The sequence below is a fragment of the Mustelus asterias genome, chromosome 22, assembly GCF_964213995.1.
Source record: "Mustelus asterias chromosome 22, sMusAst1.hap1.1, whole genome shotgun sequence".
NCBI lineage: Eukaryota > Metazoa > Chordata > Chondrichthyes > Carcharhiniformes > Triakidae > Mustelus > Mustelus asterias.
This window is the reverse complement of record NC_135822.1, coordinates 58,712,102-58,739,991: the sequence shown is the minus strand read 5'-3', so window position 1 is coordinate 58,739,991 and position 27,890 is coordinate 58,712,102. Positions and strand designations below refer to the sequence as shown.

The 27,890-nt window shown below is 47.8% G+C and overlaps 1 protein-coding gene across 1 annotated transcript in view; it reads right to left on the bottom strand.

The window, feature by feature from the left end:
* The window catches only part of LOC144509708 (protein transport protein Sec24C-like), a 48,505-nt gene that overhangs the window by 13,004 nt on the left and 7,611 nt on the right, over positions 1-27,890 (bottom strand). The window contains exons 6-13 of the mRNA XM_078238488.1: positions 26,310-26,448; positions 24,149-24,264; positions 22,780-22,898; positions 16,654-16,845; positions 13,245-13,338; positions 11,722-11,838; positions 8,614-8,784; positions 5,692-5,788 (exon numbers count right to left, since the gene is read on the bottom strand). Of these exons, the coding sequence (XP_078094614.1) occupies positions 5,692-5,788; positions 8,614-8,784; positions 11,722-11,838; positions 13,245-13,338; positions 16,654-16,845; positions 22,780-22,898; positions 24,149-24,264; positions 26,310-26,448 (1,045 nt within the window). The remainder of the gene's footprint in view (positions 1-5,691; positions 5,789-8,613; positions 8,785-11,721; positions 11,839-13,244; positions 13,339-16,653; positions 16,846-22,779; positions 22,899-24,148; positions 24,265-26,309; positions 26,449-27,890) is intronic.

Genomic DNA, 27,890 nt, shown 5'->3' with positions numbered 1-27,890 from the left:
GTTTCCTCCTACATTCCAAAGATGTGCAGGTTAGGTGGACTGGCCATTTTAAATTGCTCCTTAGTGTCAGGGGGATTAGTTGGGGGAAATATGTGGGGTTACGGGAATAGGGGATTGCTGTCGGAGCAGGCTCGATGGGCCGAATGGCCTTCTTCTGCATTGTAGGGTTTCTATGATTCTATGACCTCTTTCACTGGGATCAAACGGGGTAGCTCGTTGGTCTGGGGGTATGATTCTTGCTTGAGGTACCAGCACTAAAATGCGAGGGTTCAAATCCCAGACAAGCCCAGTAACTATTCAGCATGGACAAGTCAGGCCATAGGGCCTGTTTCCATGCTGTAAACCCCTATGACATCAGGGAGACTAAAGTGAGACGTTCACCACTGGAGAAGGCGAACAGAGGCCTAGAGGGGAAGGCCTAACACGACAGGCCCAGTCAGAATGGAGCTGGAAGGCAGATTTAAGTGACAGGGGAGTGTTAACCTTAACAGAAAAGCAACTGAATAGAAGGACATCTTGTCATTTGAACTTGCGGCCTCTGGAAGATGTGAGGCAAGGCCTGTGCAGTGAGGCCTGTTTGACGTGAGCAGAAGCCACCGACGGTGAGGCCGAGATGCCAATTCGGAATTCCTGTTCGAGTGAATACGACAGGTCGGCCATGATGTTTGAACAGGAGAATTTCAGTATCGAGTTGCGTGCGCGAGATTCTTGTGCGTCAGGTCTAATCGGTTAAAAATATTTGCATAATGGCCAATCGAAGAGAGGGAAGCTAAAGCCCTGAAAAGGAAGTGAATTTTCAGAGGTAGAAAAACAAGGCCCCAGGCCCCGGGCCCCAGTCCTGTGCTGTTCTCACCCTCCTGTGCACAGTTTTGGTCCCCTTATTTGAGGAAAGATGTAGTGGCATTGGAGGCAGTTCAGAGGAGGTTGACTAGATTGATTCCAGAGATGAGGGGTTTGTCGTATGAAGAGAGATTGAACAGTTTAGGCTGACACTCTCTGGAATTTAGAAGAATGAGGGGAGATCAAATTGAGGTATACAAGATGATAAAAGGTATGGATAAAGTAGACGTGGAGCGGATGCTTCCTCTTGTGGGGCATTCTAGGACGAGAGGTCATAGTCTCAGGATAAGGGGCAGCAAATTTAAAACAGAGTTGAGGAGAAACTACTTCTCCCATAGAGTCATAGAGGTTTACAGCATGGAAACAGGCCCTTCGGCCCAACTTGTCCATGCCACCCTTTTGTTTTCAAACCCCTAAGCTAATCCCAATTGCCCGCATTTCATCCATATCCCTCTATACCCATTGTACCCATGTAACTGTCTAACTGCTTTTTAAAAGATAAAATTGTACCCGCCTCTACTACTGCCTCTGGCAGCTCGTTCCAGACACTCACCACCCTCTGTGTGAAAAAATTGCCCCTCTGGACACTTTTTTGTATCTCTCCCCTCTCACCTTAAACCTATGCCCTCTAGTTTTAGACTCCCCTACCTTTGAGAAAAGATATTGACTATCTATCTGATCTGTGCCCCTCATTATTTTATAGACCTCTATAAGTTCACCCCTCAGCCTCCTACGCTCCAGAGAAAAAAGTCCCAGTCTATCCAGCCTCTCCTTATAACTCAATCCATCAAGTCCCAGTAGCATCCTAGTAAATCTTTTCTGCACTCTTTCTGGTTTAATAATATCCTTTCTATAATAGGGTGACCAGAATTGCACACAGTATTCCTAGTGTGGCCTTACCAATGTCTTGTACAACTTTAACAAGACGTCCCAACTCCTGTATTCAATGTTCTGACCGATGAAACCAAGCATGCCTTCTTCACCACTCTGTCCACCTGTGACTCCACTTTCAAGGAGCTATGAACCTGTACCCCTAGATCTCTTTGTTCTGTAACTCTCCCCAACGCCTGACCATTCACTGAGTAAGTCCTGCCCTGGTTCAATCTACCAAAATGCATCACCTCACATTTGTCTAAATTAAACTCCATCTGCCATTCGTCAGCCCACTGGCCCAATTGGTCAAGAAGTGTTGTGAATCTGTGGAATTCGCTCCCCCAAAGCGCAGTGGATGCTGGGACAGCGAGTAAATTTAAGGAGGAGTTAGACAGATTTTTAATTGGTAATGGGTTGAAGGGTTACGGGGAGAAGGCAGGAAAATGGGGATGAGGAGCATATCAGCCATGATTGATTGGCGGAGCAGACTCGATGGGCCGAATGGCCTAATTCTGCTCCTATGTCGCATGAACTGATGGGCGGGATTTTACTGCCTTGCTCGGGCGTGGCCGTAAGGTCCCACTCGAGGTCAACCGAGATTTATGTTGTGGGACCCTCAACCGCCATTTCTGGGGCAGGCGAGTTGATAGAGTTCAGGCCTATAGTCCCAGAGAGTTGTGAGAGAGTCAGATATTGATGTTGTTGAGGCTCCCAGGACAATCCTTCACACTCTGGCGGGGCTGGAGGTCCCTTGCTGTTTTACAGTGAAGATAGTTAGAATAGGGAGTAAGTGCCGGACCAATCCCGACTAGCTCTCCCTGGAGGAGGGGTGGGGCGAGGTTGTTGGAGGTGCAGGCGTCGAATAAACTGAACCGTTTGGTTTTCGAAAGCGGGCAGAGGACAGCAGGTTTGCGATGGCCATACTCTGATGACGTCAAGCAAGGTGACCAAGCAGGGAAGCCATGACACCTTTGTTATCATGTGTCATAGTAGTTTTGGAGCTGTGTTCAGGAAGACAATTGAGAAGGACAGAAGAATGTCTGGCAGACACGGGAGAGCAGAGTGCATTGAAACACCTTCGGAAAAGAATCGTACAATCCCGATAGTGCAGAAGAGGCCATTCAGGCCATTGCCTCGACTCCGACTCACTGACAGAATATCTCACCCAGGCCCTCCCTAGAACCCCACACATTATTCATGGCCAATCCCCCTAACCCGCACATCTTTGGACGCTAAGGGGTAATTTAGCATGGCCAATCCACCTAACCCGCACATCTTTGGATACTAAGGGGCAATTTAGCATGGCCAATCCACCTAACCCGCACATCTTTGGATACTAAGGGGCAATTTAGCATGGCCAATCCACCTAACCCGCACATCTTTGGACACTAAGGGGTAATTTAGCATGGCCAATCCACCTAACCTACACATCTTTGGACACTAAGGGGTAATTTAGCATGGCCAATCCATCTAACCCGCACATCTTTGGATACTAAGGGGCAATTTAGCATAGCCAATCCACCTAACCCGCACATCTTTGGACACTAAGGGGTAATTTAACATGGCCAATCCACCTAACCTGCACATCTTTGGACACTAAGGGGTAATTTAGCATAGCTAATACCCCTAACCTGCATATTCTTTCTCCATTTAAATAATATTCAGCTTCTTTATTCTTCCTTCCAAAGTGCAAACCTTAACATTTTCCGACATTATTTTCCATCTGATGACACAAAGATTGGTCGGGTGGTTAACAGTGAGGTTGAGTGTCTTGGGTTACAGGAAGATATAGATGAGATGGTCAAATGGGTGGATAAGTGGCAGATGGAATTTAACCCTGAAAAGCGTGAGGTGATGCACTTTGGAAAGAGTAATTTGACAAGAAGGTATACTATTCTGAGAGGTTCTGAAGATCAAAGGGACCTTGGTGAGTTTGTCCACAGATCTCTGAAGGTGGAAGGGCAGGTTAATAGGGTGGTGAAAAAGGCATATGACACACTCGCCTTTATCAATCGGGGTATAGATCACAAAGCAGAGAGGTCATGATGGAGTTGTATAGAACTTTGGTGAGGCCACAGCTGGAGTACTGTGTGCAGTTCTGGTCGCCGCATTATAGGAAGGATGTGATTGCTGTTGTGAAGTTATTGTTTATAAACTGATAAACATTTTAAATACTGGTAAAATGCTAAGAGTTGTAAAAATTGTCTGTTTAAAAGGCGGCTTAGTTCTGTCTGTGTGCTGGGAAGCTGCAGGTACAAGAATCCAGTACAGATTGAAACATTGGCTTGAGAGGCAAAACAACAGGGTTGCTTTGGTAACGGTCTTTAGCATTTGAATCACAAGGTGTTTTTGAATGTGAACCAATCAATTTAAAATAAGCATTCGAATCGCGTTAGCTTATCGGATTTGAATTTGGTGCTTTGGTCGCTTGTAAACACATCCTATGGAGCGGATTCTGCTGTGTCGTGGGGGGTTATAAATGCCACCGCTTCCAGCTCCAAAACTGCCAGAAGCCAGAAGACCACCTGCAAACAGACCACCTCCAAACAGCCAGAAGCAGCCTGCTCAGAGAGAGCGAGAGAGAGAGAGCCACAGACAGACTGCGACTTCCTGTCAGTGTAACTGCCACATTTTATGTCTTAAGATCTCAGTTTCATCTCAGGAGAACAGAAGCAAAGAGGAAAGAAGGGGGAGACGACAAACCTGACTGCATTTTAAGTTTGACTAAAAATTCCACATTTTTAAATTTGTTAATGAGTGGAAATTGTATTTATCTCACCAGCATTCCACGAGAATCATGTTTTATTCGGCTTGTTAATAGTTTAGTTAATCTGTTCACCGTTACTTGTTGATTTTACAGAGAGTGTCTCCGGGATTAATTTTGATTTGACCACTAGGAGTTGCTGTAGTGCAGATTGTACCCCTTACACACTCTTTAAAAGACTTTGAAAGAGAGGTACTTGTCTTTGAGTGGTTGTGTGTTTGTTCTCAGAGAGGGGATTACCCTCCCCTTCGTAACATTGCACTGGAGGAGGTGCAGAGGAGATTTCTATCGAGGGGGTGCGGAGGAGATTCTCCAGGATGCTGCCTGGGACGGAACATTTAAGTTATGAAGAGAGGTTGGGTAGGCTTGGGTTGTTTTCTCTGGAGCAGAGAAGACTGAGGGGCGACCTGATCGAGGTGTTCAAGATTATGAGGGGCATGGACAGGGTGGATAGGGAGCAGCTGGTCCCCTTAGTTGAAGAGTCAGTTACGAGGGGACTCAAGTTAAAAGTGAGGGGCGAGAGGTTTAGGGGGGATTTGAGAAGAAGCTTTTTTACCCAGAGGGTGGTGAGGGTCTGGAATGCGCTGCCTGGGAGGGTGGTGGAGGCGGGATGCCTCACATCCTTTAAAAAGTATCTGGATGAGCACTTGGCACAGCCATAACATTCAAGGCTACGGGCCAAGTGCTGGCAAGTGGGGTTAGGTGGGCAGGTCAGGGCATTTCGTGCGTTGGTACAGACTCGATGGGCCGAAGGGCCTCTTCTGCACTGTAGCTTTTGTGATCTGCCAAATTTTTGCCCAGTACTCACCTAACCTGTCGATATCCCTCTGTAGACTCTGCATCATCCTCACCACTTGCCTTCCCACTTATTTCTGTGTCATCCGCACATTGGGAAAGGAAGGAAGGGTGGGAGGTGAAGTGGGGTGGGGGGTGGGGGGGAAGAGAGTTGACCTGTCAAAATTAACATTTCTGACTCATCTTCGAAAGGACGGATAAGATGGCTGAGCGAAAGCAGCCATGACGGCGACGACAACTCGGGGGTGGATCAGCCAAGGTCCAGCAATTGAGTCAGGCCTAGCCTGAATGTTGAGTAAGGAAGGCGGCGTGTGGGAGAGATTGGATTCCACAGCTTTGAGGCCCAAGTTGGGACAGAGTTGGCTGACCTGGGAAATGCTGGAACTTGGCGGAACGTTGGACCAAATGGGGAAGGATACCTTTCCTTGTGTGAACCTTCATGATGGCGTTGAATCCGACCACCTTCTGTACGTCCCTCCAGAGGTCGTGCTGGAACTGCTCTGCGTCTCTGTCAGCCTGTCATTCAGACAAAACAGACAGATTAGCGAGATATAGATCCCCTACAGTGCAGAAGGAGGCCATTCAGCCCATCAAGTCTGTACCAACCACAATCCCACCCAGGTCCTATTCCCGTAACCCCACGTATTTACCCTGTTAATCCCCCTGTCACTAAGGGACAATTTAGCATGGCCAATCAACCTAACCCGTATGGTGGGAGGAAACCGGAGCACCCGGAGGAAACCCATGCAGACACGGGGAGAACATGCAGACTCCACACAGACAGTGACCCAAGCCAGGAATCGAACCGGGGTCCCTGGCGCTGTGAGACAGCAGTGCTAACCCACTGTGCCAGCATGCCGCAGAATACTGAGAGGCCTAGGTAGAGTGGACGTGGAGAGGATGTTTCCACTAGTGGGAAAAACTAGAACCAGAGGGCACAACCTCAGGCTAAAGGGACAATCCTTTAAAACAGAGATGAGGAGGAATTTCTTCAGCCAGAGAGTGGTGAATCTGTGGAACTCTTTGCCGCAGAAGGCTGTGGAGGCCGGGTCATTGAGTGTCTTTAAGACAGAGATAGATAGGTTCTCGATTAATAAGGGGATCAGGGGTTATGGGGAAAAGGCAGGAGAATGGAGATGAGAAAAATATCAGCCATGATAGAATGGTGGAGCAGACTCGATGGGCCGAGTGGCCTCATTCTGCTCCTATGTCTTATGGTCTTATGGTTGTTGTTGTTGAATCCAGAGTGTTTTCTGTTGGTTGCATGCTTATGTGGCCAATTGGAGCTCTTCTATCTTGTCTTTATCCCTGTCGATCGTTTATGTTTCCAAAAAGCTCCAGTGGATTATCCTTGAGTAGGTTGGAGAGGTGATATTATCGCTCGACTGTTAATCCAGAAACTCAGCTAATGTTCTGGAGACCCGGGTTCGAATCCCAGCGCGGCAGATGGTGGAATTTGAATTCAATAAAAAATATCTGGAATTAAGAATCTACTGATGACCATGAAACCATTGTGGATTGTGGGAAAAACCCAGCTGGTTCACTAATCTCCTTTAGGGAAGGAAATCTGCCGTCCTTACCCGGTCTGGCCTACATGTGACTCCAGAGCCACAGCAATGTGGTTGACTCTCAACTGCCCTCTGAAATGGCCCAGTGAACCACTCAGTTCAAAGGCAACTAGAAAGTCTATTGACTTCTTCTCCTGCCTCAGAAAAGCAGCCAGCATAATCGAGGACCCCACGCACCCCGGACATACTCTCTTCCACCTTCTTCCATCAGGAAAAAGATACAAAAGTCTGAGGTCACGTACCAACCGACTCAAGAACAGCTTCTTCCCTGCTGCCGTCAAACTTTTGAATGGACCTACCTCGCATTAAGTTGATCTTTCTCTACACCCTAGCTATGACTGTAACACTACATTCTGCACTCTCTCATTTCCTTCTCCCCTACGTACTCTATGAATGGTATGCTTTGTCTTATAGCGTGCAAGAAACAATACTTTCTCTGTAGGCTAATACATGGGGCAGCACGGTGGAACAGTGGTTAGCACTGCTGCCTCACAGCGCCAGGGACCCAGGTTCGATTCCGGCCTCAGGTCACTGTCTGTGTGGAGTTTGCACATTCTCCCAGTGTCTGCGTGGGTTTCCTCCGGGTGCTCCGGTTTCCTCCCACAGTCCAACGGTGTGTGGGTTAGGTGGATTGGCCATGCTAAATTGCCCCTTAGTGTCAGAGGGAATTAGGAGGGTAAATATATGTGGGGTTACGGGGATAGTGGCTGGGTGGGATTGTTGTCAGTGCAGGCTCGATGGGCCGAATGGCCTCTTTCTGCACTGTAGGTTCTATGATGTGGTACAGTGGTTAGCAGTGCTGCCTCTCAGCGCCAGCGACCCGAGTTCGATTCCAGGCTTGGAACACACTGTCTTTGTGGAGTTTATACGTTCTCCCCGTGTCTGTGTGGAGTTTGCATGTTCTACCCCCGTGTCTGCGTGGGTTTCCTCCGGGTGCTCCGGTTCCCTCCCACAGTCCGAAAGACGTGCTGGTTAGGTGCTAAATTCTCCCTCAGTGTAACCCGAACAGGCGTCGGAGTGTGGCGACGAGGAGACTGTCACAATAACTTCATTGCAGTGTTAACACAAGGAAGGTAAAACAGGGAGGCGATAGCCTAGTGGTATTATTGCTCGAATATTAATCCAGAAACTCAGCTAATGTTCTGGGGACCCGGGTTCGAATCCCGCCACGGCAGATGGTGGAATTGGAATTCAATAAAAATATCTGGAATTAAGAATCTACTGATGACCATGAAACCATTGTCGGAAAAACCCATCTGGTTCCTTTCGGGAAGGAAATCTGCCGTCCTTACCCGGTCTGGCCTACATGTGACTCCAAAGCCACAGCAATGTGGTTGACTCTCAACTGTCCTTGGGCAACTAGGGATGGGCAATAAATGCTGGCCCAGCCAGCGACACCCATGTGCCACGAATTAATTAAAAAAAATATAGACCTACTTGTGCTGAATAAATAAACTTTAAACTTTAACTTCGATGTGACAATAATAAATGAAATCAGAAACTAGGGATGGGCAATAAACGCTGGCCAGCCAGCAAAGCCTGTGTTCCATAAATGGATTAAGCCAAACAGTTCAAGGGCGATGTTATATATTTAAATGGTTGTGTGATTGCTTTAAGAGCCGGTCACATGATTAGATGGTGATGTCATTGGGCTGTTTCACGGGCTCCTGTTCCATTTCATTTTCTACTCTGGACGGACAACAGCTCCTCAATAAACCTCTTGATGTTATTTTGAATCTACACGTGCAAACCAAATAAAAGGAAGTCTGTTACCCTGAAGTTGCCATAGTAGTAAAGATCTCCTCCAGTTCTGAAGGTCAGGAGCCCCAGTGTGGCCACATCCACGTACTGGTGGGGGAAGAGGAACAGATCCACGCAGCAACCTTGCGCCACGCACTGCTCGGCCAGCTTCTGATAGTAACTGTTCTGCGGCTGAAAGAGAGTCTAACACGACGGGACAGGCTCACTCAGTTGTCTCTGCATCCTCGATTGCGCTAAAACAACACAACAACACGCACTGCCCCCCTCCCCCCCCACCCCCCACCCCCCACCCCCATCCCCACCCCCCGCTCTCCCAATGCCGGCTGGGACCCATGTTCCACAAAGTGTGCTCTCAGTTACAGCTCGCTTCCCCTCCACCCGTCCACTGCACGTTGTCACGTGAGTGTACCTTTAAGAAAGGTTTCTTTCTTAAAGGGAAATCATGTGGCTTACAGCTTCAGTGATGTCATTGGGGGTGGAGCTGAGCTGTGGCAGTCAGGTGATAGGGTTTTTTCCCTTGGGGCTTTCAGTTTTGTTTTGGGGAGTGTGTGTTGGGAGCAGTTTAGCAGCAAGCTCAGAAGCAGTCTCTCTCCCTGTTTGGTTCGGAAACTATTATCAGTTCACTGAAGGAGAGGCTTTTTGCCATCCTGCCTTAGAGAAGCTGTGTTTTGGGAAACAGATTTGACTACAACCTCTTCTGAGTTTCTTCACAAGGGATTTTCAGCACTCAACCCAGGATTCCTGTAACAAGTGGGTATTAAATGGGAGGTGATGCATGTTGGTAGATTGAACCAGGGCAGGGCTTACTCAGTTAATGGCAGGGTGTTGGGGAGAGTTATAGAACAAAGAGGTCTTGGGGAACAGGTTCATAGCTCCTTGAAAGTGGAGTCACAGGTGGACAGAATGGTGAAGGAGGCATTCAGCATGCTTGGTTTCATTGGTCAGAACATTGAATACAGGAGTTGGGACGTCTTGTTAAAGTTTTACAAGACATTGGTAAGGCCACACTTGGAATACTGTGTGCAATTCTGGTCACCCTATTATAGAAAGGATATTATTAAACTGGAAAGAGTACAGAAAAGATTTACTGGGATGCTATCAGGAGTTGATGGTGAGTTATGAGGAGAGGTTGTGTCGACTGGGACTTTTTTCTCTGGAGCGTAGGAGGCAGAGGGGTGATCTTATAGAGGTCTATAAAATAATGAGGGGCACAGATCAGCTCGATAGTCAACATCTTTTCCCAAAGGTAGGGGAGTCTAAAACCAGAGGGCATAGGTTTAAGGTGAGAGGGGAGAGATACAAAAGGGTCCAGAGGGGCAATTTTTTCACACAGAGGGTGGTGAGTGTCTGGAACAAGCTGCCAGAGGCAGTAGTAGAGGCGGGTACAATTTTGTCTTTTAAAAAGCGTTTAGACTGTAACATGGGTACGATGGGTATAGAGGGATATGGGCCAAATGTGGGCGATTGGAAGTAGCTTCGGGGTTTAAAAAAAAGGGGACGGCATGGACTAGTTGGGCTGAAGGGCCTGTTTCCATGCTGTAAACCTCTATGACTCTAATGTTAACCGAGGTTGTATTGTGTTCATTCGGAGGGTTTGTGTATTAGATGTGGCTTTGGTTGGGGCACATTCGAGATATTTCCTTAAGAGTTATACATCATCGTGGTTGTTGTGTTTCTTGTTTGTAATTGTGAAACGTTCTTGCTGAGTGTCTTACTAAACATGTCAACAATATTCTTAATTAAACTTTGTTTTTGATAAAAGCTCCTCATGGGTCAGTTGAATCACACCCGGAGTGAAATGTCTCATGCTCGTCCCAGCCAAATTCAACGTAAAACATTACAGGTCAGGCGAGCTTCATAGAATACCTTGGAGTACCCGACCTGACTTGTAACAACATCCCCCGGCCCCCCCCCTCCCCCCCTCCCCCCTCCCCCTCCCCACCACCCCCTCCCCCTCCCCCACCACCGACTCCAGTGCAGCTCCTGACCGCCACTTACCTCCCCTCCCTAACAGCACTGTGGGTGTACCTACACCAAACGGACAGCGGCGGGTTCAAGATGGCGGCTCACCCACCTCCTTCTCGGGGGATCCATTTCGGGGTGGGTGGCAAATGCTGGGCCTAGCCAATGGTGCTTTGGGGGGGGGGGGGGGTGGAAAGCAGCTGGAATGTTGTCAGCTGGACAACAGCACTGGCATTTTTTAAAGGGACCTCGTCATTCCTGGAAAGGTCCAGACCTGTGCAACACCATCAAAGCTGTTGTCCTTCAAATGGTCCAAGATTACAGTCCAACACTCCAATGATGTGTAGGTTAGGGGGATTGGCCATGCTAAATTGCCCCTTAGTGTCAAGGGAATTAGCAGGGTAAATACATGGGGTTACGGGGACAGGGCCTGGGGACAGGCTCAGTGGGCCGAATGGCCTCCCTCTGCACTGTGAGGATTCTATGATTACCTTCACACGTACAATCCTGAGGGGTATTGACAGGGTGGATGTGGAGAAGATGTTTCCCCTTGTGGGAGAATCTAAAACTAGGTGGGGGGGGGGGGTAATTGTTTAAAAATATGGGTCGCCCATTTAAGATGGAGAGGAGAAGAAATGTTTTCTCTCGGAAGGCGGTGAGTCACTGGAACTTTCTCCCTCAAGAGACAGTGGAAGCAGAGTCCTTGAATATGGTAAAGGCGGAGTGGGATAGATTGTTGATCAACAAGGGGGTGAAAGGTCATTGAGGGGGTTGGCGGGAATGTGGGGTTGAGGTTCCAATCAGATCAGCCATCTTGAATGGTGGAGCCGGCTCGATGGACCGAATGGCCTATTCCTGCTCTGAGTTCACATGTTTGTGCGTTATCATCCAAAACACCCTGGTCCGTCTAAGTCCCTCTCTGGAGTGACAAGCCTCATGCCAACAGAGTCAGGGTTTGGCATGGCCGCTCTGAGGCTGTGTGAGGCTCTCTCGCTCAGAGCTGGATCCAATGCTGTGCCCCCCACCCTGTTTACCCCCCCCCCCCCCCCCCCCCCCCGCCCCTGCCCCTACTCGCAGTGCGGAGCTGGGATCAATGGGTACCAGTCAAAGCCTTGAGCTGGTGTGTGTGTGAATGTGATCACACTGTGCACGTGTTACCTGTTCCTTGCTGGTGTTGATGATGCTGTTGTCGTGACGGTTCCTCAGCGCCCCGGGAGCCTTGGCGGTCGGCAGGGACGTGTGGAATATGAAGAGTTTACCTGAGCAGTCGGCTGTCTGACAGGAAGAAAGGTGAGAGTTTCAGGTGGACAAGCTTCAGAGTGAGTGAGTGTCTGAGTGCGTGTGCGCACGTGTGTGTACGCGCTCGTGTGTGCATGTACATGCATGTCTGTGTGTATACATGTGTGCATATACCAGCTCCTCCACCTCCATCCCACCAATGCCCTGGTTCTCCTCTTCCTCCTGCACATCCTCACCTTGGTGCTGACCTCCTGAAGCATGTGTCCTCCCCCCGCCCCCCACACCTCCCTGTGCTCACTGACCTCCACTGGCTCCCCGTCAAACCACAGCTCAATTTACAAATCTCACCATGGCCTCAGCCCCCTTGCTATCTCTGTAATCTCTTCATCCACCCCGCCCACAGCTCTCCGAGATCTCTGCCCTCCTCGGATTCAGCAGGAGGCAATGGCCTAGTGGTATTATCGCTGGGGCGTCGCGGTGGCACAGTGGTTAGCACTGCTGCCTCATAATGCCAGGGACCCGGGTTCGATTCCCGGTTTGGGTCACTGTCTGTGCGGAGTTTGCACGTTCTCCCCATGTCTGCGTGGGTTTCCTCCGGGTGCTCCAGTTTCCTCCCACATTCCAAAGATGTGCAGGTTAGATGGATTGGTCACGCTAAATTGCCCCTTAGTGTCAGGAGGATCAGCAGGGTAAATATGTGGGGTTACGGAGATAGGGCCTGGGTGGGATTGTTATCAGTGCAGGCTTGATGGGCCAAATGGCCTCCTTCTGCACTGTAGGGATTTCATGATTCCCTGATAGACTATTAATCCAGAAACTCAGTTAATGTTCTGGGGACCCAGGTTCGAATCCCGCCACGGCAGATGGTGGAATTTGAATTCAATTAAAAAATAGCTGGAATTAAGAATCTACTGATGACCATGAAACCATTGTCGGAAAAACCCATCTGGTTCCCTTTAAGAAAGGAAATCTGCCGTCCTTACCCAGTCTGGCCTACATGTGACTCCAGAGACACAGCAATGTGGTTGACTCTCAACTGCCCTCGGACAACTAGGGATAAATGCTGGCCAACCAGCAATGTCCATGTCCCAGGAATGAATGGAATAAAAAGATTCCGGTCTCTTGTGCATCCCTGATTTTAATCGTTCCGCCATTGGCGGCCGTGCCTTGAGTTATCTGGGCCCCTAAACTCTGGAATTCCCATCCAGTCTCTCTTCCTCCTTGAAGACACTCCTTGTAGCTGACCTCTTGACCGAGCTCTTGATCAGCTGCCTTCACGTTCGTTTCTGCAGCCTTGTTGGTTTCTAGTTCTCCTGTGGGATGTTTGATTGTGTTGTGCGCACTCATCAATGTAAGTTATGTTGTGAGCAACAGAAAGGTGGCCACATTTCATTGTACTTGGCTAACCCGACAGTCCAAAGTTAAAGTGACCATTTCCTCACCTTCAATGCCTCCAAGCCTGCCTGGACAACTGGACCAAAGAGAACGTCCCCCTCAAGACTGTCCATAAACAGTGATGGGATCTTATCCAGGAGACTGAAACACAAGGAGCAGTAAGAGGATGCGTCAGATTCCCTGTATCGAAGCCAATCTCTTCAGTACCATACGTGGAGCTTCACTCTGAGTCAATTCTTTCCAATCTGCGGTTGTGCTCCGGGTGGGAAACTTCCACACAAGCCGATCTCCGTGAAGCTTCATTCAAATATTCCCAAACCAGATTGGTTGTGTTTGGCATTACAAAGGGTCGTGAATGTAGCCCAGTCCATTACAACAAACCAGCCTCCCATTCATTGACTCTGTCTACACTTCCCACTGCCTCGGGGAAAAGCAGCCAGCATAATCGAGGACCCCATGCACCCCGGACATACGGTGGCACAGTGGTTAGCACTGCTGCCTCACAGTGCCAGGGACCCAGGTTCAATTCCCGGCTTGGGTCACTGTCTATGTGGAGTTTGCAAGTTCTTTCCGTGTCTGCATGGATTTCCTCCGGGGGCTCCGGTTTCCTCCCACAGTTCAAAAGATGTGCGGGTTAGGTGCATTGGCCATGCTAAATTCTGCCTTAGTGTACCCGAACAGGTGCCGGAATGTGGCAACTAGGGGATTTTCACAGTAACTTCATTGCAGTATGAATGTAAGCCGACTTGTGACACTAATAAATAAACTTTAATTTTAACTTTTTGTCCACCTTCTTCCATCGAGAAAAAGGTACAAGGGCACACACTAACCGGGTGCGTACGGGTCTTCAACAAGACAACATGGGAAAAGGTGTTGACTATCTGGCTGATCTATGCCCCTCATTATTTTATAGACCTCTTTCAGTTCTGATAGAGGTCTATAAAATAATGAGGGGCATAGATAAGCCAGATAGTAAGCCAGATCAGCCAAGTTGTCTTGTTGAAGTTGTACAAGACATTAGTAAGGCCACACTTGGAATACTGTGTACAATTCTGGTCACCCTATTATAGAAAGGATATTATTAAACTAGAAAGAGTACAGAAAAGAGTTACTAGGATGTTACTGGGACTTGATAGTTTGAGTTATAAGGAGAGGCTGGATAGACTGGGACTTTTTTCTCTGGAGCGTAGGAGGCTGAGGGGTGATCTTATAGAGGTCTATAAAATAATGAGGGGCATAGATCAGCTAGATAGTCAACATCTTTTCCAAAAGGTAGGGACATCTAAAACTAGAGGGCATAGGTTTAAGGTGAGAGGGGAGAGATACAAAAGGATCCAGAGAGGCAATTTTTTCACACAGAGAGTGGTGAGTGTCTGGAACAAGCTGCCAGAGGTAGTAGTAGAGGTGGGTACAATTTTGTCTTTTAAAAAGCATTTAGACAGTTACATGGGTAAGATGGGTATAGAGGGATATGGGCCAAACGTGGGCAATTGGGACTAGCTTAGTTGTTAAAAACTGGACGGCATGGAAAGTTGGGCCAAAGGGCCTGTTTCCATGCTCTGAACCTCTATGACTCCAGAACACCTTCTTCCCTGCTTCCATCAGACTTTTGAATGGCCCTCCCATATATTAAGTTGATCTTTCTCTACACCCTACCTATGACTGTAACACTACATTCTACACTCTCTCCTTTCCTTCTCTCTGAATGGTATGCTTTGTCTGTATAGCGTGCAAGAAACAATACTTTTCACTGTATCCCAATACATGTGACAACAATAAATCAAATCAAAATTAAAAGATTGTCAATCGATGCTGCACAGAAGGTGATCAGCCCATTGATGCAGCCATCCAATGAATCCCACTCCTTTGCACATGACCCTAAATGATTCTCCCCTTCAAATACTTATCTGACTCCCTTCTGAGAATAATTATGGAGGTTATATATTATCTGGAAAGAGCTAGGTGTTTATTATCTAGGAACTAATTGTTCGGTGTCAGTGTTCCGGGGGTTATATTTCATGGCTGCACTCTTGAGATATGCAACAGAACCAATTTAAACCGGTCCATCTTGTGTACAAGATGGCATGGGGAGTTAAAGGTAAGGAAGTCTGAGCTTTCTCTTCTCAATGTCTTACTGATATCAGGGATCTAAAAGGAACCAAGAACATCTCGCAATGGAATCTGCTTCCAACACAGCAGTGCATTCCTGATCGCAAGGCATTATGAGGAGCGTTTGAGGACTCTGGGTCTGCACTCCGATGGAGTTTTAGAAGGATGATGGTGGATCTCATTGAAACTTACAGAATACTGAGAGGCCTGGATAGAGTGGACACGGGGAAGATGTTTCCATTAGTGGGAGAGACTAGGATCCGAGGGCACAGCCTCAGAGTAAAGAGACGACCCTTTAGAACCGAGATGAGGAGGAATTTCTTCAGCCAGAGGGTTTGGTGAATCTGTGGAACTCTTTGCCACAGAAGGCTGTGGAAGCCGCGTCATTGAATGTCTTTAAGACAAAGATAGATAGGTTCTTGATTAATAAGGGGATCGAAGGTTACGGGGAAAAGGCAGGAGAATGGGGTTGAGAAACTTATCAGAACATAAGAACTCGGAGCAGGAGTAGGCCATCTGGCCCCTCGAGCCTGCTCCGCCATTCAATAAGATCATGGCTGATCTTTTTGTGGACTCAGCTCCACTTACCCGCCCGCTCACCATAACCCTTAATTCCTTTACTGTTCAAAAATGTATCTATCCTTGCCTTAAAAACATTCAATGAGGTAGCCTCAACTGCTTCACTGGGCAGGGAGTTCCACAGAATCACAACCCTTTGTGTTAAGAAGTTCCTCCTCAACTCAGTCCTAAATCTTCTCCCCCTTATGCCCCCTAGTTCTAGTTTCACCCGTCAGTGGAAACAACTTCCCTTCTATCTTATCCGTTCCCTTCATAATCTTGTATGTTTCTATAAGATCTCCCCTCATTCTTCTGAATTCCAATGAGTATAGCCCCAGTCTACTCAGTCTCTCCTCATAAGCCAACCCTCTCAACTCCAGAATCAACCTCATGAATCTCCTCTGCACCCCCTCCAGTGCCAGTATATCCTTTCTCAAGTAAGGAGACCAAAACTGTACACAGTACTCCAGGTGTGGCCTCACCAGCACCTTGTACAGCTGCAACATAACCTCGCTGTTTTTAAACTCCATCCCTCGAGCAACCACGATCGAATGGCAGAGCAGACTGGATGAGCCGAATGGCCTAATTTTGCTCCTATACCTTATGGCCTTAACTAAAAGAATCCACCACCATGTCTTGCCTTTTTCTCCAAGATGTTAGCAGGAGGGGATGCCTGAAGGGTTTTGGTGACATTGCTTTGTCTGGGTGTGGCTTGAAGCCATGCTGAGCTTACACCCACCCCCCTCCGGCCCCCCTCAGCCTTGAGTGCACACATCCCACTGCGCTTACCTGTTGATCAAGGTGCTGGATTCCTTGGCATTAACGAGAAAACCATCCAGTAGTGGCGTGGTCAGGTCAGAGACATCCGTCAAGACCACCATCTGTGGCTGCATCAGGGTATCCTTCACGTTGTAGAAATGGAGAGCTCTGTCGTACGTTACGAACCCCACTCGGACCGCTGACTCCTCCGCCCCCGACTCCCTGAAAACCAGCACAGGCCTCAGTTAGGTCCCAGAGCCAGACATCCAGCACAACATTACCACTGTGAGGCGGCACGGTGGCACAGTGGTTAGCATTGCTGCCTCACAGCGCCAGGGACCCGGGTTCGATTCCCTGTTCGGGTTTGTGAGGAGTTTGCACGTTCTCCCCGTGTCTGCGTGGGTTTCCTCCGGGTGCTCCGGTTTCCTCCCATAGTGCAAAGATGTGGGGGTTAGGTGGATTGGACATGCTAAATTGCCCCTTAGTGTCCAGAGATGTGCGGGTTAGGTGGATTGACCATGCTAAATTGCCTCTTTGTCTATTAGCTACGACTCTCGTTTACAGATGTACCATAGAAAGCATTCTTTCTGGTTGTATCACAGCTTGGTATGGCTCCTGCTCTGCCCAAGACCGCAAGAAACTACCAAAGGTCGTGAATGTAGCCCAGTCCATCACGCAAACCAGTCTCCCATCCATTGACTCTGTCTACACTTCCCGCTGCCTCGGCAAAGCAGCCAGCATAATCAAGGACCCCACGCACCCCAGACATTCTCTCTTCCACCTTCTTCCTTCGGGAAAAAGATACAAAAGTCTGAGATCATGTACCAACCGACTCAAGAACAGCTTCTTCCCTGCTGCCATCAGACTTTTGAATGGACCTCGCTCTAAGTTGATCTTTCTCTACACCCTAGCTATGGCTGTCACACTACATTCTGCATTCTCGCGTTTCCTTCTCTGTGAATGGTATGCTTTGTCTGTATGGCGTGCAAGAAACAATACTTTTCACGATACATGTGACAATAATAAATCAAATCAAATCAAAAACCCTGAGTGTCCAACGATGTGCAGGTTAGATGGATTGGCCATGCTAAATTGTCCCTTAGTGTCAGGGAGATTAGCAGGGTAGATACATGGGGTTGCGGGCATAGGGCCTGGGTGGGATTGTTGTTGGTGCAGACTCGATGGGCCGAATGGCAGGATTCGATGATTTCTAACATTACTCCTCATGGGACTGCTGGGAGTATATTAGCATGGATTGAGGAAAGGCTAAGACACCTAGAAGGAAAACCCAGTTGAAGAATTTCAATCCCCAGTAAAACACTGGCACCAGCAATACTGGAGTTCCATTTTTATTTAACTCAATCAATGGATGTGGGTCAGTATTTGGTATTCATCCCAAATGGGATGGGGTCTTAATCAACTGGGCCGAGGAATGGCAGATGGAGTTTAATTCGGATAAATGCAAGGCGTTGCATTTTGGTAAAACAAACCAGGGCAGGGTGTATACAGAACATAAGAACTAGGAGCAGGAGTCGGCCATCTGGCCCCTCGAGCCTGCTCCGCCATTCAATAAGATCATGGCTGATCTTTTCGTGGACTCATCTCCACTTACCTACCCGCTCACCGTAACCCTTAATTCCTTTACTGTTCAAAAATTTGTCTATCCTTGCCTTAAAAACATTCAATGAGGTAGCCTCAACTGTTTCACTGGACAGGGAATTCCACAGATTCACAACCCTTTGTGTGAAGAAGTTCCTCCTCAACTCAGTCCTAAATCTGCTCCCCCTTATTTTGAGGCTATGCCCCCTAGTTCTAGTTTCACCCGCCAGTGAAAACAACTTCCCTGCTTCTAGCTTATCTATTCCCTTCATAACCGTATATGTTTCTATAAGATCTCTCCTCATTCTTCTGAATTCCAATGAGTATAGCCCCAGTCTACTCAGTCTCTCCTCATAAGTCAACCCTCTCAACACCAGAATCAATCTAGTGAATCTCCTCTGCACCCCCTCCAGTGCCAGTATATCCTTTCTCAAGTAAGGAGACCAAAACTGTACACAGTACTCCAGGTGTGGCCTCACCAGCACCTTATACAGCTGCAACATAATCTCGCTGTTTTTAAACTCCATCCCTCTAGCAATGAAGGACAAAATTCCATTTGCCTTCTTAATTACCTGCTGCACCTGCAAACCAACTCCTTGAGATTCCTGCACAAGGACACCCAGGTCCCTCTGCACAGCAGCATGCTGCAATTTTTTACCATTTAAATAATAGTCCATTTTGCTGTTATTCCTACCAAAATGGATGACCTCACATTTACCAACATTGTACTCCATCTGCCAGACCCTCGCCCACTCACTAGACTATCTATATCCCTTTGCAGACTTTCATTGTCCTCTGCACACTTTGCTCTGCCATTCATCTTAGTGTCATCTGCGAATTCTGACGCACTACACTTGGTCCCCAACTCCAAATCGTCGATGTAAATTGTAAACAATTGCGGTTCCAACACTGATCCCTGAGACACACCACTAGTCACTGATCGCCAACCAGAAAAACACCCATTTACCCCCACTCTTTGCTTTCTGTTCGTTAACCAATCCTCTATCCATGCTAATACATTACCCGTAACACTGTGCATCTTTATCTTATGCAGCAGTCTTTGGTGCGGCACCTTGTCAAATGTCTTCTGGAAATCCAGATACACCACATCCACAGGTTCCCCATTGTCCACTGCGCATGTAATGTTCTCAAAGAATTCCACCAAATTAGTCAAACATGACCTGCCCTTCATGAACCCATGCTGCATCTTACCAATGGGACAATTTATATCCAGATGTCTCGCCATTTCTTCCTTGATGATAGATTCAAGCCTTTTCCCTCCTACAGAAGTTAAGCTAACCAGCCTATAGTTACCCGCCGTTTGTCTACCTCCTTTTTTAAACAGTGGCGTCACATTTGCCGTTTCCCAATCTGCGAATTTTGGTAAATTATCACTCGTGCATTTGCTATTTCTCCCGCCATGTCTTTTAGTACCCTGGGATGCATTCCATCAGGACCAGGAGACCTGTCTACCTTTAGCCCCATTAACTTGCCCAACACTACCTCTTTCGTGATAATGATAGTTTCTAGGTCCTCACCTGCCATAGCCTTCCTGTCATCAATTTTTGGCATGTTATTTGTGTTTCTCCACTGTGAAGACCGACACAAAATACCTGTTCAATGCCTCAGCCATTTTCTCATTTCCAGTTATTACATCCCCCTTCTCATCCTCTAAAGGACCAGTGTTAACTTTCGCCACTCTTTTTCATTTTATATATTTGTAGAAACTTTTGCTATTTGTTTTTATATTCTGAGCTAATTTACTCTCATAATCCATCTTACTTTTCTTTATAGTTTTTTTCATGGCTTTCTGCTGACCTTTAAAGATTTCCCAATTCTCTAGTTTCCCACTAATCTTTGCCACTTTGTATGCATTTTCTTTCAATTTGATCCCCTCCTTTATTTCCTTAGATATCCATGGCTAATTATCTCTTTTTCTACAGTCCTTCCTTATCACTGGTATATACTTTTGCTGAGCACTGTGAAAAATCACTCTGAAAGTCCTCCACTGTTCCTCAATTGTCCCACCATAAAGTTTTTGCTCCCAGTCCACTTTAGCCAACTCCTCCCTCATCCCTTTGTAGTCTCCTTTGTTTAAGCACAAGACACTGGTATTGGATTTTACCTTCTCACGCTCCATCTGTATTTTAAATTCAACCATGCTGTGATCGCTTCTTCCAAGAGGATCCCTAACTGTGAGATCATTAATTATTCCTGTCTCATTACACAGGAAGGAGTCGAACAACACCAGGTTAAAGCCCACATCATCATCATTACACAGGACCAGATCTAGGATAGCTTGCTCCCTTGTCGGTTCCATTACATACTCTTCAAGGAAGCTATCACGGATACATTCTATGAATTCCTCCTCAAGGCTGCCTTGGCCGACCTGGTTTGGCCAATTGACATTTGATTTACTATTGTCACATGTATTGGGATACAATGCAAAGTATTGAGAAGGAAAGGGGAGGGTGTAGAATGTAGTGTTACAGTCATAGCTAGGGTGTAGAGAAAGATCAACTTAATGCGAGGCAGGTCCATTCAAACGTCTGATGGCAGCAGGGAAGAAGCTGTTCTTGAGTCGGTTGGTACGTGACCTCAGACTTTTGTATCTTTTTCCTGACAGAAGAAGGTGGAAGAGAGAATGTCCGGGGTGCGTGGGGTCCTTAATTATACTGGCTGCATTCCCCAGGCAGTGGGAAGTGTAGACGGAGTCAGTGGATGGGATTAAAATCCCCCATGATAATTGCTGTACCATTTTTACATGCATCATTTATTTCTTTGTTTATTGCCGGCTCCACCATGATGTCATTATTTGGTGGCCTATAGACTATGCCTATCAGTGACTTTTTCTCCTTCCTATTTCCTTCCGGTTTCCTCCCACAGTCCAAAGATGTGCGGGTTAGGTTGATTGGCCGTGCTAAAATTGCTCCTTAGTGTCTTGAGATGTGTAGATTAGAGGGATTAGTGGGTAAATATGGAGGGATATGGGGGTAGGGCCTGGGTGGGATGGTGGTCGGTGTAGGCTCGATGGGCCGAATGGCCTCTTTCTACACTGTAGGGTTTCTATGATTCTATTTCTAATTTCCACCCAAGTGGATTCAACCTTCTTCTCCAGAGAACCTATATCGTGATGGTAGGGCCTTGGAGAGTGTTGTCAAACAGAGAGACCTAGGGATGCAGGTACATAGAAAGTGGCGTCACGGGTAGACAGGATGGCTAAGAAGGCGTTTGGAGCACTTGCCTTCATCAGTCAGAGTATTGAGTACAGAAGTTATGCTACAACTCTACAAGACATTGATAAGGTCACATTTGGAGTACTGCGTACAATTCTGCTCGCCCGGTTATAGGAAGGAGGTTATTAAACTGGAAAGGGTACAAAGAAGATTCACAAGGATGATACTGGGACTGGAAGGTTTGAATTATAAGGAGAGGCCGGATGGACTGGGTCTTTTTTCCCTGGAGAGGAGGAGGATGAGGGGTGACTGTATCATGGTTTCTAAAATCATGAGGGGCGTAGATAAGGTGAATGGCCAAGGTCTTTTCCCCAGGGTGGGGGAGTCCAAAACTAGAGGGTGTTGGTTAAAGGTGAGGGGCAACTTTTTCACACACAGTGTATGGAATGAGTTGCCAGGGGAGGTGGTAGAGGCGGGTACAGTGACAACATTTAAAAGACATTTGGACAAGTACATGGATAGGAAAGATTTAGAGAGATTTGGACCAAACACAAGCAAATGGGACTAGTTCATTTTAGGAAAGCTGGTTGGCATTGACGAGATGGGCCAAAGGGCCTGTTTCCGTGCTGGATGTGTCTATGACTCTATGGGTGGGATTTTACAGCATCACTCGGGCAAGACCGGAAATTCCTGCCTGAGATCAACAGAGATTTCCGTTGTCGGACTTTCGCTCGCTCCGATTCCGTGGTGGGCAAGGTGGTAGAGTTCTGGCCTATGAGTCTAATAGGTAACTGGATAAGTTTAAAGTTTATTCATTGGTGTCACGAACGGGCTTACATTAACACTGCAATGAAGTTACTGTGAAAATCCCCTCGTCGCCACACTCTGTTCGGGTTCACTGAGGGAGAATTTAACACCTAACCCGCACGTCTTTCAGAGTGTGGGAGGAAACCCACGCAGACACGGGGAGAACGTGCAAACTCCACACAGACAGTGTCCCAAGCCGGGAATCGAACCTGAGTCCTTGGCGCTTGTCAGGCAGCGGTGCTAACCACTGTGCCACCGCGCCGTTTGTTAATTGATGAGCCCAGTGAAGGAAACATGGAACAAGTAATCATTTGAATACAAGGCATTGAGGATTGGGCAGGAGTCACCCACTTTTTATATAGCTCTGTATTTTGCTAGTTTGTTAGTTGATGAACTGTGCTGTGGGGGTCAGAAAAAGTAGCAGAATTTCCCAAATATTCCTCCATTGCCAAGATGAGATTTCTTATAGCAGTCGATGTATTGTTTAGCCCGGGGAGGTATTAGGTGGCATTTGTATATCTGAGTGGAGGATGCACCATCAACGCTGCAACTTAAAATAGTGACGGGTCCCTACCTGGGTAGGTGCTGCATCAACTCCTTTAACTCGGCACAGATCAGGCTGAGTAACCCACTCCTCACTGCGTTGTAGGAAACATCGATCATAAAAATAAATCCCACGGAACTCTGACCGCTCTGGGTAGAACAAGAAGAAGGTGTGGGTGGGGTGAATTGTTAAGATTATATTTCCACTGGAAATGACAGTCAAAGCAAACGGCAACATAAGATTACCCGATTAACCAATCTCTGATTGAATTGCCGATATTTCGGGTTTAGTCGCCATGTTGGCCCTTTTTTTGCTGTCGCAATGACATTGCAATGAATTGGTCCCCCCCGTGAAATTGACAACAATTTCTGGAGCCTGCACAATTTTAACCCGGAAATTCCCACCGGTCATTCCCTCCCTCTTCTTCAGGAAACGCTGCTGAAGTCCCCAGGGGTGAAATCGATTAGAAATCACTGAATTGACTCAAACCTTCTTGCACAATTTGTCTCACTGGATGAGGTGCAACTGGGTTTTTTTTTTCAACATCATACTGAGACATCGGGGCGAATTTTCCCATTCCGCTGCCCAGGAATCACAGTGGGCAAGGGACAGACCATGGAAAGGCCTGTTGACCTCGGGTGGGATTTTCCAGTTCCGGGGTGAGTGTGGCCTGCCCATAATTACGACGGAACAACCTCTCTCGCACTGAGAAACTAGTTTTGCTTTTCTGTGGAGTTAAATTTACCCATTCCATGATAATGTCAGCCTCCTTGTGACACTAATAAATAAACTTTCATCAGCTTTAACTGCATAGATTTTGAATAGAAATATTCGTTAAAAATTTGCTTGTAATATTTCGGCTTAGAATCATAGAATCCCTACAGTGCAGAAGGAGGCCATTCGGCCCATTGAGTCTGCACCAACCACAATCCCACCCAGGTCCTATCCCCATAACCCCATGCATTTACCCTAGCTAGTCCTCTCAAACTAGGGTCAATTTAGCATGGCCAATCCACCTAACCCGCACATCTTTGGACACTAAGGGACAATTTAGCATGGCCAATCCACCTAACCCACACATCTTTGGACACTAAGGGACAATTTAGCATGGCCAATCCACCTAACCCACACATCTTTGGACACTAAGGGGAAATTTAGCATGGCCAATTCACCTAACCTGCGCATCTTCGGACTGTGGGAGGAAACCGGAGCCCCCGTAGGAAACCCACGCAGACACGGGGAGAACGTGCAGACTCCGCACAGACAGTGGCCCGAGCTGGGAATCGAACCCAGCTCCCTGGCGCTGCGAGAGTAGATTCTGAGCCCTGACCGTAACAATGGCCTGATTTGGAAATTGCTGAACATCGCATCGCTCCTGGTGTCCACCGCTCCAGCCCACCTTGCTTTGCTCCTTTGGCAACACAAACTCGTAGGAGCCCCGGGAAAGCTCTGGCCTCGTGGGTCGATCAGCTCGCTTCCCACTGTAATCGATCGGGTGGAAATAGTGTTGTGGGACTGGAAGACAGAAAGAAAAACCACAGAGAACAGCAAGCAATTGTCATTTTTAACTCAACCGTAAAGCCGTAACGTTTTAACATTTCCATGGCATGTTTCCCCTGTCCAATACATGGGTTTCCTCCAGTGCTGCGGTTTCCTCCCACACCCAAAGATGTGCAGGTTAGGGGGATTGGCCATGCTAAATTGTCCCTTAGTGTCCAAAGATGTATAGGTTAGGTGGATTGGCCATGCTAAATTGCCCCTTAGTGTCCAAAGATGTGTAGGCTAGGGGGATTGGCCATGCTAAATTGTCCCTTAGTGTCCAAAGATGTATAGGTTAGGTGGATTGGCCATGCTAAATTGTCCCTTTGTGTTCAAAGATGTGCGGGTTAGGGGGATTGGCCATGCTAAATTGCCCCTTAGTGTCCAAAGATGTGTAGGTTAGGTGAATTGGGCATGCTAAATTGTCCCTTAGTGTCTGGGAGATTAGGAAGATAAAAATGTGGGGTTTCGAGGATAGGGCCTGGGTGGGATTGTTCAGTGCAGGCTCGATGGGCCATATGGCCTTCTACTGCAATGTAGGATTCTATGATTCTGTGACTCTATGGTATGGCTGGGAAAGAGAGATATGCTGTCGAATCTTTTCTTCTTGCACTCATCAGGACAAATGCAAGAGTACTAAATTTCAAATCGCAACAATTTACACTGCCTGAAAAAAGGATGATGATTGGTTGGCAATTTGATTCTACTTGAGATGTTGCCATGGTGAAGGCATCAGGAATATATTGCCCTCTCCCTCCTCACTCCCCCTCTGTTGAGCATGATGGTGGTTGAAAGAAGGTTTGCCAGGCTGATACCTGGAATGGGCAGGTTGTTTTATGAGGATAGGTTGGAAAGGCTGGGCTTGTTTCCACTGGAGTCTGGAAAAGTGAGGGTTGGCTGGTGCATAAGATTCTGAACTGTATTAATAAGATGGACATTGAAAGGATGTTTCCTCTTGTTGGTGAGTCCAGAACGAAGGGGAATTGTTTTAAAATTAGGGGTCGCCCTTATAAAGTTTTTTTTATTTGTCACAAGTAGGCTTACATTAACACTGCAATGAAGTTACTGTGAAAATCCCCCAGTCTCCACACTCCGGAGCCTGTTCGGGTTCACTGCGGGAGAATTTAGCACCTAACCAGTACGTCTTTCGGGCTGTGGGAGGAAACCGGAGCACCCGGAGGAAACCCATGCAGACATGGGGAGAACGTGCAGACTCCACACAGACAGTGACCCAAGGCTGGGAATCGAACCTGGGTCCCTGACACTGTGAGGCAGCAGCGCTAACCACTGTGCCATCGTGCCGCCTGCGTTCCTCCATTAATGGCAGTGTTAACGGCATTGTATGATACTAATGGGGGATCTTACCCGTTGCAGGGGCAGTTACCAACTCCAAATACAATGAACAAAGAACAGTACAGCACATGAACAGGCCCTTCGGCCCTCCAAGCCTGCGCCAATCATGGTGCCTGCCTAAACTAAAACCGTATGCCCTTACAGAGCCCGTATCCTTCCATTCCCATCCTATTCATGTATTCGTCTAGTTGCCCCTTAAATGCCGCTATCGTACCGGCTCCCACCCCCTCCCCGGGCAGCGCGTTCCAGACATTCACCACCCTCTGTGTAAAAAACTTGCCTCGTACATCTCCTCTAAACTTTTCCCCACGCACCTAAAACCTGTTCCCCCTAGTAATTGACTCTTCCACCCTGGGAAAAAGCATCTGACTATCCACTCTGTCCATGCCCCTCATAATCTTGTAAACCTCTATCAGGTCTCCCCTCAACCTCCTTCGTTCCAGTGAGAACAAACCAAGTTTCTCCAACCTCTCCTCATAGCTAATGCCCTCCATACCAGGCAACATCCTGGTAAATCTTTTCTGTACCCTCTCCAGAGCCTCCACATCCTTCTGGTAGTGTGGCGACCAGATTTGAACACTATATTCTGAGCTGTGAGTTTCCCCCCCTCCCGCCACGTCACTCATTCTCTTTGCAATTCAGATCACCGGTGCCCACGATGAACTCACCCCGTGAAACGGCGTCACAGAACGGGCACTCGAACCTCTGCCCATTGTCAATGAACCGCATCAGGGGGCACATGTAGGCGGCACAGCTCTCGCACCGGACGGGGCCAGCCTCGCCAGGGTCCACCAGGCGCACGGGAGCCTGGAAAAGAAAGGGCAGTGAAGCAGACCTGGCCGGTGTCGGTTTCAGAGAATTCCACCCACTCCCTTCCGACAGAGTGACTGCCAAACCTACAGCGAGTTCCTGGGAGGGTTTCACCTCCAAACACAGCACAAAGAGGGGGGATGTATCTGAGGCGGCAGTTCACAGGAGACAGGGTTACGGTCACGATCAGAGGGGCTTGCCCCAGGGGTTACGTAAAAGAAGGTTCAGAAGATTCAGACACATCGATTTACCAACAATTCCCCTCCCCAAAGTGTCGGGAGAATTTCTCCGAGGCTGTTTTCCCACGCATCATCGAGTCATACAGTGTCGAAGAGGCCCTTCGGCCCATCGAGTCGGCACTGGCACAGTGGTTAGCACTGCTCCCTCAGAACCCGGGTTCGATTCCCAGCCTCGGGTCACTGTCTGTGGAGTTTGAACGCTCTCAGGGTTAGGTGGATTGGCCATGCTAAATTGCCCTAGTGTCCAAAGATGTGTAGGTTAGGGGGATTGGCCATACTAAATTGCCCCTTAGTGTCCAAAGACGTGCAGGTTAGGTGGATTGGCCATGCTAAATTGCCCTAGTGTCCAAAGATGTGTAGGTTAGGGGGATTGGCCATACTAAATTGCCCCTTAGTGTCCAAAGACGTGCAGGTTAGGTGGATTGGCCATGCTAAATTGCCCTAGTGTCCAAAGATGTGTAGGTTAGGGGGATTGGCCATGCTAAATTGTCCATTAGTGTCCAAAGATGTGCAGGTTAGGTGGATTGGCAATGCTAAATTGTCCATTAGTGTCCAAAGATGTGCAGGTTAGGTGGATTGGCCATGCTAAATTGCCCCTTAGTGTCCAAAGATGTGCAGGTTAGGTGGATTGGCCATGCTAAATTGCCCCTTAGTGTCCAAAGATGAGCAGGTTAGGTGGATTAGCCATGCTAAATTGTCCCTTAGTGTCCAACGATCTGTAGGTTAGGTGGATTGGCCATGCTAAATTGCCCCTTCGTGTCAGGGGGATTAGCAGGGTAAATGCATGGGGATAGGAGCTGGGTGGGATTGTGGTAGGTGTAGACTCGATGGGCCGAATGCCCTCCTTCTGCACTGTAGGGATTCTATGATTCTATTCTATGACAGTAGAAATACCTGAACTCCCACCTAATCTCAGCACTTGGCCCATAGCCTTGAATGTTATGACGTGCCAAGTACTCTCCAGGTACTTTTTAAAGGATGTGAGGCATCCCACCTCCACCACCCTCCCAGGCAGCGCATTCCAGACCCTCACCACCCTCTGGGTAAAAAGGTTTTCCTCACATTCCCCCTAAACCTCCTGCCCCTCACCTTGAACCTATAGCCCCTCGTAACTGACCCTTCAACTAAGGGGAACAGCTGCTCCTTTTCCACCCTGTCCATGCCCCTCATAATCTTGTACACCTTGATCCTGTCGCCCCT